The sequence below is a fragment of the Phocoena sinus genome, chromosome 1, assembly GCF_008692025.1.
Source record: "Phocoena sinus isolate mPhoSin1 chromosome 1, mPhoSin1.pri, whole genome shotgun sequence".
Lineage (NCBI taxonomy): Eukaryota > Metazoa > Chordata > Mammalia > Artiodactyla > Phocoenidae > Phocoena > Phocoena sinus.
In genome coordinates this window covers 124,227,666-124,241,146 of record NC_045763.1, presented here as the reverse complement: position 1 = coordinate 124,241,146, position 13,481 = coordinate 124,227,666, and the positions used below count along the sequence as shown (strand labels likewise).

Below are 13,481 nucleotides of genomic sequence, written 5' to 3'. Positions count from 1 at the left end.
GTAAGCAATAATTTTGAAATGCAACAAGCAATCATTCAATGCTACTGAATCATTTTTTACAAACTTTTTAAAACTATGGATGACCAGACCTCTACTTTTATTAGAAACTCAGGTGGTAAGGTCTGGGCCTCTGCATCCTGAAAAAGTTCCACGGACAAGTCTTATCCCAGCAAAGATTGAGAACCCCTAATTTAATCAATCAAGCATCATTTGCTAAATGTCTACTCTGTCCCTGGCAGTGTGTTCCTGCTCTCAAGGCTCTTAGGAGGAGACAAGATTTACTTATATAACTCAATTAGAGAAAAAAATAAGACTGTGTATAATGAAGTGCTGAATTAGCTAAATGAACACAAATTAAGTGCTAAATTCAGACAAAGTAGGACAGAAGCACAGGCTTGAGAGATCAGCTATTTGTGGAGATAGACTAAAGGACGGATAGGTTCCGTATGATAAATAAGGATAACTGTTTTCAAACAGTGCACCCAGCAGGAGTCCTAAGGATCCTGTGGAAGGGTCTTAAGGGCCACTGTGGAGAGTAGAGGGAGGATGCTTTCACTGCCCCTGTGCCCATCTCAATCAGAACAGCTCCACTCTTACCTTTTAACATTAAGCTTCTGCCTAAAATTCATTTTGAAAAGAATTCCAATGGCCTTTTGTTTGAAAACTCTCGTATTTACAAATGTAAAAGAAGAAGAAAAAAATAATCAGCGGTGAAGTAATTTGTCCCAGTCACCTGGGGGAACCCAGGTCTCCCAACTCCAAGTTCCACTTTCACTATACCACACCACATACCACGACATTCCAAGGGAGGGGACAGTGTGAGCGTGTGAGCAAAGGTTCTCACAGAGCATCCCAAACACCAGACTGACCAAAACAGTGGGCTTACTTTCAGGTCATATGACAGAACTGTGAAGTGGGAGAGGAGAGGAGAGCCCACGCTTCAGAATAAATATAGCCACCCTCCCAGAACAGCTCTTCAACACAAAGTTTTACGGCGATTTTTAAAAACTTAAAACCTGATAAAAGAAACTGTTTGTGGTGGGCCTATAAGGGGACTTCCTGGTGGAATTGTTGAGTCATGCTATTTAAGGAAGTAGTAAAAGATAAGAATGCATAGGCAGGGATGGGTGTGAGATAAGAAAATGCCCTGAAATCAAGGACAAGTTTATGTTTGCCACAATGCAATACCTCCATTGTGTAGTTTTCAAGAGTATTGGGGTGTACCTCCCTCTCCCCAGGTGCTGGCTGCACATGGAAATGTACAACCTGCAGTATGGTGTCCCACAGAATCAATCTAAAAGCTAAAGCTTCTCCCTCTCTACAGCAGCACAAGTAATAAAATTGCTGATTTTACTCTTGTACTCATGTAAGAAAAACTATTACAGTACTTTAAAAGTGCTTCTGCTATCAATTTGTTATTCCCCACAGCATCCCTGTAACAATGGTATTATCACCATCTTATTGTTGAAACAACTATTGAAGCCCGTGTCAAAGCCAAAATGAGATGCCTAGAATTTACAATGTTCAGACTCAATGCTCAGTCCACACTCAAAGTGGCATGAGCATAAATCTCAATCCTATTATTTGTATGTTTATCACACATTTAATTCAGTAAAACTTTCTTGATTTTCACAATAAACTTGCAACCTCATAAGAGCCACCCAATCATGTCTCAAACGACAGGTCTACAATTGAATTCATCGCCTATTCCCCCAAACGGTTCCGTCTTCCAACTCCCCTACTTCTGTTCATGGCACTGCTTTTGATAATCTAAGCTCAAAACCCTGCTATCCTCTTTGACTCTAAGTAGCTGCTAAACACTTTAAGGACTTTGATTATGGCTCCTTGGTCCAGAGCAAAAAACTTCAGTGATTCCTTACTGCCAAGCAAATGAAATCCAAACTCCTGCATCACCAACCCACAGCATTCAGAGCTCTCCAGAACAGAGTCCCAACCTGCCTTCCACCACTCTCCAATATGCAGCCTCAGTAATAGCTAACCTAGAAGTCTTGCTATTCCCCAAACACGTTCTGTGCTCATTAAGCACATAACCTCGGGAAAGTCACTTAATCTGGGCTTCATTTTACTCAAAAATAAAATGGGCATAATAATATTTCCTGAAAGGAGCAAATGAGTTAATGAAAATCAGAGTGCTGCTATAAATTTCAAGGGACTATAAAAATACACACAGTATCATTATGTCATGGTTACAGTAATTTTATTGTATTTATACCTGCCTTGCTCCAGAAAGGATATAACGTAGCCCACATAAAAGACAAAATAACAGGAGTTTAAAGATGGAAGCAATAAAATAAATGCAAAACAAAACATTAAGGACCTAAAATGGAACTGGGAATGAGGCTAAGAAAAATTATGGATACCATAATTGCCTATCTAAACTTTCAGATTAATAATTTGGTCTAAACACTGTAGTTTGATTTGAAAAGGAAATAAAGTCAATTTAGTTCAGTGTCCAGAAGACTAAAAACAAAACCATTGGTCAGAAATAAGAGAGTTCTTACTGTAAAGACTAGGCAAGAATTTCTCCCAAAGGTCCTTATTTTGTGTGATGTAACTGGACAACATTCTCAACATCCTTACTATGGATTATCTATTTTCATTACATCATTGTTAGAGTGAAAGCCTCTTTGGGTCCGGTAATTGTCTTATTATGTTTGTATCTCTATAGCTTAAAGCAATTAGTCAACAAACCACATACCTTAATTTTTATATACTGGTTTCCATGGATCCAATCTCTCCCTTCCTATTTCAAATCAACTTGCACACCACCATATTAATCCTAGAACACTGACCGCTTTTGTCATAGGATTCCTTACTTCAGAAACCTCCAATTGCCTCCCTGCACATAGAATACCTCATTTTTTACGTATACAGCACAATCTTGAACACAACCTCCCTGGCAATGTCTTCCCATTCCTCTAAATTCTTTTCACCCTTTTAAATTCAGCTTAAAAATCTCACCTTCTACTAAAAGTCTGCTCTGACTAGCAGCAATGTGGTAGAGGGAGAGATGGGGGCATGGGGAGGAGGAGACTAGAATGTCTTGTGTTCTCATCCATTACTCAATAGTGAAGAGACTGTGGGCAAGTCACTAAACCGCCTGAGAATAATGCCTCCTCATCTGTAAAGGTTTTAGGATAGATTGTATCTAAATTACCTTCCAGCTATAACAGTTCTAGGACGCTTTGGTTCCTACACACTTGGACACACTTTGACTTCTACTCTGATCATTATTATCTATTATATATTTTAATATGTAATTACAATTATCCCTTGGTAACCACAGGTGATTGGTTCCAGAATCTTCAAGGATACCAAAACCCAGGGATGCTCAAGTTCCTTATATAAGAGGGTGTTATATTTGCATATAACTTATGCCCATCCTCTTACATACTTTAAATCATCTCTAGATTAGTTATAATACTGAATACAATGTAAATGCTAAGTAAATAGTTGCCAGGTACAACAAATTCAAGCTTTGCTTTTTGGAGCTTTCTGGAATATTTCTTTCCAATATTTTCGATCTGCGGTTGGTTGAATTCACGGATACCAAACTCACCAATGTGGAGGGCCAACTGTATATACATTGCTTTAAAATTTTTCCCTGCTAAGTAAATGCCACAGCAGAGTCTTCCACAGCTAAGTCTTATATTCCCTTGTTAGCCCCAAAGACAACTGGCATAGGGACCACGTACAAAGCAGCAGATATTTTTTTGCAAGCTAAGAAATGTTTAAATAATTATTTTTAAAAGGCTGATTAAAATATACTTGCCTACTGCAGTATGAATCAGCAAAAAAAAAGCATTTTTTCACTAAGCAGACTATTAAAATAAGTATACTAAAACAAGAAAATAGCTAAGTCACTTTTCTCTAAAAAATATATTCACTCTGCAGATTAGAAAGCTAGTCAGTACAACTCCGTTTCTTGAGGAGATGACCACGTGTTAAAAACAATTGAGCTGTTTTGTTTTGTTTTTTGGCATGTGGGATCTTAGTTCCCTAACCAGGGATCAAACCCTCAGCTCCCTGCCTTGGAAGCTCAGAGTCTCAACCACTGTATGGCCAGGGAAGTCCCAAAAACAATTGAGCTGTTTAACATACACAACAAAATGTTCACTTCCTAGCCATTCCTGTTTATACCTTCTGTTGCAATGAGAAAGCTCACCAGTCCAAAGAAAAAAAGGCCTACCCATAATTTTTATTATTTTACCAACTTAATGATTTAACTTTATATAGTAAAGCCATGACTCCAACATAAAAAACCAATGAAGTTACACAGAGAATTATGAAATAAATCATGTGACAAATTAAACTGTACTTGCAAGGACTTTCAATATCACAGGCTGAGTAAATCTACTACCAACATTCACACTGAGCTAAGTTTGGTGCTTCACATTGTCATTTTAAAAATTAATATTATGTATCCCCTTCTGGATGAATATCTAGTTTCCTGGATAGTACTTTAAAAAAGAATCTGATAAATCTAGAGGCTTGCTGATTTGTCTTTTGCTCATTGCTAGGCCTATCTGCAAAATCTAGGCAACACTGAAAACTTGAGTATTTGCTTAACTGGGAAAAAAACAAAAACAAAGGCATTTTATCAGTCACTGAGTACAAATATCTTATCAATGCTCAATAAATTAATATCCTGCGGTAAAAACACAGAACTCTATAAACAGAGCTTCTTCACATCAGAGGTTCTGAAAGTCAAGACAATTCTCATATTCCAAATTCTAAATATACTGTACATGGATCAGTAAGTCAAGCACTGGCTCCACTCGTGCTATTTTTATTTCCATTGCTATTACCGCCGAAAGAGTTTATAAGGGCTCACTGCCAGTTTAGAACATAGTCAGAAATATTTCAGTACAAAATAAAACCAATTTATTCCTAAGAAGAAATATAAATCTATTAAGTTATTCAACTATCTTTATTTACAAAACGTCAACAATGTGCAAAAACATTCAGCAAAAGAAGATGGATAAGTAATCTGTGAACCATAATTATTACCTCTTTCAACCCTGATTTCACTCAAAAAGATATTTTTAAGCAACACAATCAGGATAAGAATTAAGCAAAATTCTAGCCCAAAGAGTTCCCTATAAAGAGGAAAAGGACAAAAGGATTCATTTAGGAGGGATACAGAAACTCAAATAAGGCAGATGTATAACAATCAAATCCACACTCTAATACCTAATATTAGATTTCCTTGAGAAATAAGTAATAAACATGTTTGCTCAGGCATTTACCATTAAAGGAGCCAAAACAAACAAGAACATGGGTGGCCAAAAAGAGACATGTTTTGTCTGTGACTTGTTCTGCAAACAATAATTATTTAAATAGTTCTAAATACAATCATTTCCATTAGGAAAACACATTCCTGCTTAAAATTAGGCTTCATAGTAAGTCTTTACTAATCACAAAAACTGTAACTGAACCAACACCTGTATAAAAGCAAATTAATGACAGTCATACACCAGTATTTTAAAAGAAAATTAATTTTAATAGTGCTTGAAAGAAGACTAAAGCTGTGGGCTTTCAACATTAAAAACAAAACAAAAATAACTGATAACATTAAGGCAATCACTACTACATTATATTATAGTCCTCCTAGTACAAAGGAACAGACATTCATGAAAGTGAGAGACCAATTTTAAAAACACAACTTAAACACACAAACCCACACACCTAAACTCAAGATCAAGCAATACAGATTCAAGAAATTTTAAATGTTTCATTTTTAATGGAAAATACTTATGAAAGGCAACATTCAAATTTCCAGTTCTGTCATTTTAGAACCACCTGCTTAAGATATTCAAGGCTCCTTTAAACATCTTTGGTGGCTTTATAAGAGCAATTTAACATTGAGTCCTAAACTTATTCCAAAATCCACCGACCAGATGAATAACAGATTAACAGTTACTTCAACCTATGCAGCAATGAAACACATTTTATTCCTTCTTCTTTATACTGCCTATCGAAGCAGAGAATAGTGAATTTAAAATATGGCAGAATACGACACCATTTAAACCTGAATAATAGTCGCTATTTGTTTTTTCCTTGACTACTGGGATTTTTGACAATGACAAAATGGAAGGAATTAGAAATTAGTTTGGGGCCGAGGTTGAAAATTACTTGAACAGTAATGGCTTGGAAGAACGGTCCTTTTAGAAATTAAGAATATTTGGTCAGCTGTTACATAAATTTTCAAGACCTAAATTCATAAGTACCATTATAATTACTAGATGGGGCAAGTTAAGAAGGAAGTAACAATGGGTTTTCTGAAAACTCGTGGGAAGCCACCTGACAGATATAAAAGGAGACAGGCAGGTTATAAACTTATGAAGGCTCAAAAGTAACCTAAAATACTCTATCAAGCTTGGCTCACAAGTTAGAGTTAGGAATAAGTCACAGCAATTCTACCACATTCCCAGGACATTTTAATCATCACTTTAAGATAAACTAGTTAAAAATATGATGGAAAATGCCTGACAGGAAAATCTTATAGGTCAAAAATCATATGTGGAATCACTATCTCACAGTGGAACAATTTTAAAAATCACTAATCAATCAAAATAAAATGCACAACTTGTCTAGACTAAATTAAGACAATCCAAAAAGAATTCTGAATTATTTTTTTAAAAATCTGTTTGCAAAGCACATGCTTTACTGTAAGTATTCTACCTTATCTTAAACACTATAATTTCAACGTAACAGAATATACAGCCCTCATCCTCATCAAGTTCACTTTACTCATTGAAATAGCTACTAAGGCCAGTATGATCTCTCCTTTATCCCAGGCTATGCTCTGATTAAATCAAGAAACACAGCTTCTTACCGGAGTTTGGGGGATTATAAAGAACCTATCTAAAGCATGCTCATGGATCACTTCTGTGATTATACTTATTTAAAACCATAGTCTCCAAATGAGAATTTGAGGAAATGAATTTTTACAATAGCATGGAAAGCCAACCAAAATATAAGTCCAGTTAACAATAGTCATCCTTTCCTGTATCACAAAAACTGTAAGAAAAAAATTTTGTTTGTAAAAGGCAATGTACATTTTATCATCTTGGATAAAATATCTACAGCCTTGGTAGTGGTTAAATTGCAGCTATAAAGGAAACTGTCCTGAGATAAATGGTTTTCCTATGAGAAGGTTTCACTGCTACACTTCACCTCAGGACAATAAATCAAATTAGCTGCACCTTGTCCTCTGTTCAATGACATCATCAGTTTGACCACATCTTGGGAATCGGGTGCAAACACATATGCTATTGAAGGCATGAAATCATATTACTGTTTTTTGGTCTATCCAACCTCATGCTTCAGGTCTCTGAAGCAGTTATTCACCTGAACATTCTCATGAAAGCTACAGATTTTTTTTTTCCTGCTGCATTCAGGGCCAGCGTAGTGGAGGTAAAAGAATAGTAAGAACTGGTTATTTGAAATTGGCTTGCTTTTAGCCCATTAAATCTAGAATTTTGTTGTCAATTAAACTGAAGACTAATGTCTCACAAAATATGTATCTCGCAACTGACCATCAAGTGCCTTAACATAATTTCAAAGGTTAAACACATTGGTGTTAAACAACACTTCTCTGATACTTTACTAGCCAGGGTTAAAAATCCACCAATGAGAAGCAACACCATGTTTTTAAAAAACACATTAGAACTATACAAAATAAAAAAGAAAGAGAACTTTACCGAGGGAAAGCCCCCAAATCAAAATTACTATTTCTTTAAATAGCAAACGTTCATCTGCCTTTCACAGACCAAATGTCCTAAGTCTACATAAAACATAAAATCAATCCTGGCAACTTAAAGAATGAGGGGTCGGTGTGCTGGGAGGGGAGTAAGTTCCAAGATCAGGGTAGACACAGTGCCTGTGTTTATTCTTCTATTTTCACTCATTTAACCATGACACAAACACTCAAAAAAAAACATAACCCCATTTCTGTTTTCAGGAGTGCTACAATTAAAATAAGCAAGTCTATGACAGTGATAGCACAAAATTAATATCAGCCCATTTTAAATTAGAATGAAGAGGCTGAAAAGCGAAGGCAGCACTGAGGAATTTTGAAAGTGCTGTTAATTGGAATTTCTAAAATACCTACCTATTCTACAACTCCTAGAAAAAACGACTGGTTTCTACAAATCCTGCAGACCTTTACAAAGCCTGAAAGTGTTTAACTTGGGGGTAGGAGCCAAGGGGCAGGGGTGAACTAGCCCCAAAACAAAGTGATTTATTTGTATTAAACCAAAATAGGTTTCATTCGCCTCTGAAAATGAGAAGTCATGGATTTTTTTTTCTTAGGCCCAATATTACAGCAAACTCTAAGAAAGTCTTTTTAAGAGAAAACAAAACACGACAGAGCTGATGCTTAGCTCGGAGCTGTCTGAACGCTGCTAAGGCCCCAAGAGGGTTTGTTTTGCCCGCGGAGTAGGGGTATGTGTGTGGAAGTTGGTGGGGGGGCGAGAGTCATTTTGGTTATTAGTAAATAAATCAAGCGGCAGAGAACATGAGGCCTAGGCCACTGCTAGAGGAGCCAAGGCCTAGCTCTCCCCCTTCTCTTCCCAGCACAGCCTGGGTTTGATCTCAGAGCCCTGTGGATTGCCAAGGAAAAAAAAAAAAGAATCATATCGAACCACAAAAGCACATGGGGCGAATGTAAAATATAAACACGGCGTTGGGCTGTGAGTGGCTGTTATTAAAGGTCTGAATTACTAAACATGAGAGGCGGGGAAAGCCAGGCGGCCATTTCAATAATATAAACCTCCCCGAATTAGACATTATTCAAATTAGAGAGGTTCAGCTAACCAGAGAATCGAGAGGACCCAGCACCCAGCAAGAAAACAGGAGTACAGAACCAGGGAGGGGGATCCCCGCCCCTATCCAACTCCCAGCCGGAGAGGGGAAACCAAGAATATTATCAACTTGTCAGCCCAGCCGGCTCTGGGGCAGGGGCAGGAGGGCAGCGCTTTACATCAGAGGTCCTGGGAGGCCTGCGGGCGCTTCTGGGGCCTGGGAGCGAGAGGCGCTCGAGGGCCCCGGGCCCCGTCGGTCCGGGTCAAGCGCAGAGGCGGAGGGGGGGCGGGAAGGGGCAGGGGGAAACAGAGATCAGACCGCGCCAAGCACCTTCAGCCCAACTCCCTCAGGAATCCACGGCTGCCCGGGGACAGGGGGCTTTACCAGGACCCACTGAGACCCCTTACCGCTGGCCCGGAGCACATGGGGCGGCCCGGCAGGACCTGCCCCTCGGAGGGCAACTTTCCCCAAGGGCCGCTTTCAACCCAGTCCGCCCCCAAGGGGGAGAAGCGGACCCCTGCGCGGGCTCCCCACCCCCTCCGCCCCGAGGCCACCTCGCAGCGCCCGCGACCGCTCACCCCTACCCACCTACAGCGCAGGCCTGGCTCGGGTCAGGCCGCTACACTGGAGATAAGTGGGGCGCGGCCGAGGTGCCCGAGTCCGTGACCCCCGGGCTCAGCCCCGCTCGGGCCCCGGTGCGGCGGCGGGGCTCGGGCGCCGGCAGAGCGCTCTCCACAGGCGCACCCCCGGCCGCCCTCCGGGCCGCCCCCCGCGTGGGCAGCGCCCCCCCGCCCCGGCCCGCTCCCGGGGGGAGGACGCGTGCGGCTGTCCGGCCGCCGGGGTCCGCTCCGGCCCCGCCGCCTCCCCGGCATTGTGCTCGCCGCCACCTCCATTCCCCCTCCACGCCCCCCCCAACCCGCGCCCGCCCGGCCCGGGTCGCCCGCCCGCGCCCCGCCGCGCCCCGCCGCCCCAGCAGCTATGAATATGTAAAATGTCTTTATTGTCCTCTCCGTCTGCCCCGGCCCCGCGGCCCCGCCGCGGACCCGCTCGGGTTCGGGCTCGGCGGCGAGGAGGCGGCGGCGGCGGCGGCCGGCAGAGAAGGAGGGCCGGTGCCGGCGGGCGGGCGAGCCGGCAGCGGGGTGGGCTGGGGCAGGAGGAGCGCGGTGGATCGCAGCCCCCTTTGCCCCTTGTCTTCCCCCTCCGCCTGGCCTCTCCGAGCCTCTTTCCCCCCTCCGTTCGGCGCCCGGCAGGGGTTCCGTGCTCCCCGGCCCCCCATCTCCCCGCCGTTAATTATAATAATCCTGAGTACTAATAAATTATGCTAAGTCGCGGGGGGGGGGGGCAGCGGGAGCCGGGGTTGAGTATGAATATGAATATGTAAAATGCTGTAATGATTACCTGCTGCTGCTGCCGCCGCGGCTGAACTCTCATCTTGACTCGCTGCTCCTCCGTCCGCCATTTTGAATATTTTAACCAAAATCGCCCGGTCGATAAACCCTCCCTCGCTCCGGCTCCCCTCCCCCCTCCCGCCCTCCATGCCTCCTCCCTCCTCTCCGCCCCCTCCTGCTCCCTCCTCTCCCCGGGCGCGCGCCAGGGGGCGCGCGAGGCCGTCCCCTTGGAAGAGCCCCACCCCTTCGGGCGCTCTGCGCACGCGCCCCCTGGCCGCTGTGGTTCTTCAGTAGCTAAAGCGCCCTCAACCTGCCAGTCACCCCTTCGCTTCTTTTTTCCTTCTGGGCTCTGCACATGCGCGACTTTCTCCGCGCGCCTGAAAAGCAGTCCGCGCATGCGCTACTTCCCCGTGGCTGCCTCCCGTTGCGTAATCTGTGAAGGGTAGTACAGGGAGCAGTTGTGCCTTGTTACTATCATCCCTACTCCTACCGCGTCACTCCCCTCCCAGTTTTACTCCGGTTTCCCCCAGTGGCATTCTAAAAGAAGCGCAGGGGACACAGCGGCCAAGAGGGTGGAGAAGCGTGGAGTATCGGCGGGCGAACCAGCCCGCGTCTTCTACGCTGCGCACTTTTTAAGGCTTTCCGCGCTGTTGAAACACTGACAACAAAGGAGGGGCCGTTCCCCTCTAAGTAATTTCCGGCCCTGTGGGCAGGTAGGGGCGGAAACGCCTTCCGCGGGGAGCAGGGCTGGAGGCACCTGCTGGGCCAGGCGCGGGCATCCCGCTTTAAATTTGAATCCGAACTAGTCCCCGCCCCCAGCTCTGCGAATGCTGGAGACCCGGCCCCGCTAACGCAAGGGGGAGTGTCCTGTGGTGGTTTTAATTAGCCCCAAATCTGTTCTGCTCTATTTGTGTCTAACACCCGGCTAGCTTCCTCGCTAGCTGGGAGTTTTATTAAGTCGCTAATTCCCGCCCCTACCCTTGTTTCACGCGCCTCGATCGCCGCTCACCGGATCGTAAGAAATAGCCGACCCCCCAGCCTATAGATAGGCATTCTCCCTTTCCTTTCGCTTAGGAACATCTTTTAAAACCTAACAGTAAACTGGAAACCGACGACCTAGTAAATAAAAATGTCGAAATCAGCGGTAGCTTCATCATGAATTTTACTTTGCTGCTTCTCAGAGTAAATATGATAAGTAGGCGTTTTCCGTTGTAAATATCTTTCTTTGTAACTAGTCATAATGTTCTAAGATTTCTTTCTTTGTAACTAGTCATAATGTTCTAAGATTTCTTTATCTTTAATGGTAGATTTTCCTGGACAAGACCCTGGTCTAATTATTTTACGAATTTTTAAGCCCTATGATTTTCCCAGTTTTTTAAAAGAGAAGTGTACTGTATTTCATGGTTACCAAAGTAAAAAAAAAAAAAAAAAAACTAGATAGTCTGTCTTGAGAAAAATGACTGTAAAGTTTAAATTGGGTAGGATTACAGATTCTACACTGAGAAAAAAACTGATCTCTAGGAGATAGCCAGCAGTTATTTTAATGGCTAAAGTTTTAATCATGGGTCTTAGCCTGCTAATTGAATTTCTTACACTGTGCAAGTACAGTTAAAGCTATTGTCAATGACAGCCAATGGATTTCGGGTGGTATTGATTTATTCATGGCAATTAAGCCCTAGGGTGTATGCATGACTGTTTAAGCCAAATAATTGGGCTACCCTATAATCTAATTATTTCAAACTACACCAACCAACACACGGTTAAGGAAATGCAAAATTTAATCATGTTACAATTAATCTGTAAATATGGCCTGAGTTATATTCACCAGCATTACTATACGGAAAGTCTCAGAATCATCAACCTATTTGAAACAAGAGTTAAGTACATGGCCCTGGTCTGAGGGCAACAAATTTGAAATCATCTTAACTAAAAGAAACGAAGTCAAATACCCTTATTTAACTTCTTATCTTCTGTTTAAACTTTGTTTTGCTCTTTATTTCAAAAAGTAAATTAATATGACTTTCAGAAAGTAATTGAAGCCAGTGCATGTGCTATTCATTTTTTATTATTTTATTTCCATAAAAGGAAATTTTTATGGAATGAATTGTTATGTAAAGAATAATAGCTCTGTGAGAAAAAAAAAGCTTACATAGTCTGTATCAATGATTCATTTTCCTCTTGATGATAATATTTATGTTTCCAAATGTGTGCCCAGGGCCTAGCATAATACCTGAGCATAGTGGTTACTCATAAACATTTGTTGAATAGAAAATAATGAATAATACAGTTTTATATGTTAGGATTATTTTAAAAATTGATCAAGTCATTTATTGAACAAATATTTATGAACATCAGCATTCTGCCATAAACTTTACTAGGTGCTAAGGATATGAAAACATGTAAGATACTGCTTTGACCTCAGCAAACTCAGTGTATCAACTATTTTTAATCCTCACAACTCTGGGAAGTAGGAACTCTGTTTATCCCCATTTTCCAGGGTGGGGAAATTAAGACATAGACGTTATATAACTTGCTTGTATTAGGGTTCTCCAGAGAAACAAAACCAACAGGAGATATATATAACTTTATATATATGAAAGAGATCTCTAATAAAGAATTGGCTCATACAATTACAGAGGCTGAGAAGTCCCCAGATCTGCAGTCTGAAGGCCTGAGAACCAGTGGTGTAAGTTCCAGTCTAAGTCCAAAGGCCTGATTCAACTTTATGTTCTTTCTACCACGATCCTAATCCCCTAATATCCATTTCCATACATGTTCCCTAGATTTGTTTCTGTATAAATTAGAAGACTCAAGGAGTTCTTTTTTTTTTAATTTAATTAATTAATTTATTTACTTTGGGCTGTGTCGGGTCTTCGTTTCTGTGCGAGGGCTTTCTCCAGTTGCGGCGAGCGGGCGCCCCTCTTCATCGCGGCCTCTCTTGTTGTGGAGCACAGGCTCCAGATGCGCAGGCTCAGTAGTTGTCGCTCACGGGCCTAGTTGCCCCATGGCATGTGGGATCTTCCCAGACCAGGGCTCAAACCCGTGTCCCCTGCATTGGCAGGCAGATTCTCAACCACTGTGCCACCAGGGAAGCTCCTCAAGTTCTTTTGAAGTGCTGTGCACTCCCTCATAAATCAAATAATACCCAGTTCATGATGGGCAGCTCAGGTCTCATGGTAATTTGGTGGCCCATGGTTAAGCATTCAGTCTCTACTGAAGTCCAGTAGCAGGCCAAGAACTATTTCCCCAAATGAGAGTAGTTAT

General features: G+C 42.1%; 1 protein-coding gene across 9 annotated transcripts in view; it reads right to left on the bottom strand.

The window, feature by feature from the left end:
- The window catches only part of POU2F1 (POU class 2 homeobox 1), a 189,255-nt gene extending 178,952 nt beyond the window's left edge, over positions 1–10,303 (bottom strand). For 6 of the 9 annotated variants that reach the window (XR_004348625.1, XR_004348632.1, XM_032623977.1 and 3 more), the window contains exon 1: positions 10,228–10,289. Coding sequence is in view for 5 of the 9 variants with exons in the window: in XM_032623977.1 (XP_032479868.1) it covers positions 10,228–10,288 (61 nt within the window). In the remaining 4 variants the exon portion in view is untranslated. Of the gene's footprint in view, positions 1–10,227 lie in introns of all 9 variants that reach the window. The other 3 variants (XM_032623915.1, XM_032623949.1, XM_032623939.1) reach the window with 3 other exon arrangements.
- Positions 10,304–13,481: the final 3,178 nt, after the last annotated feature.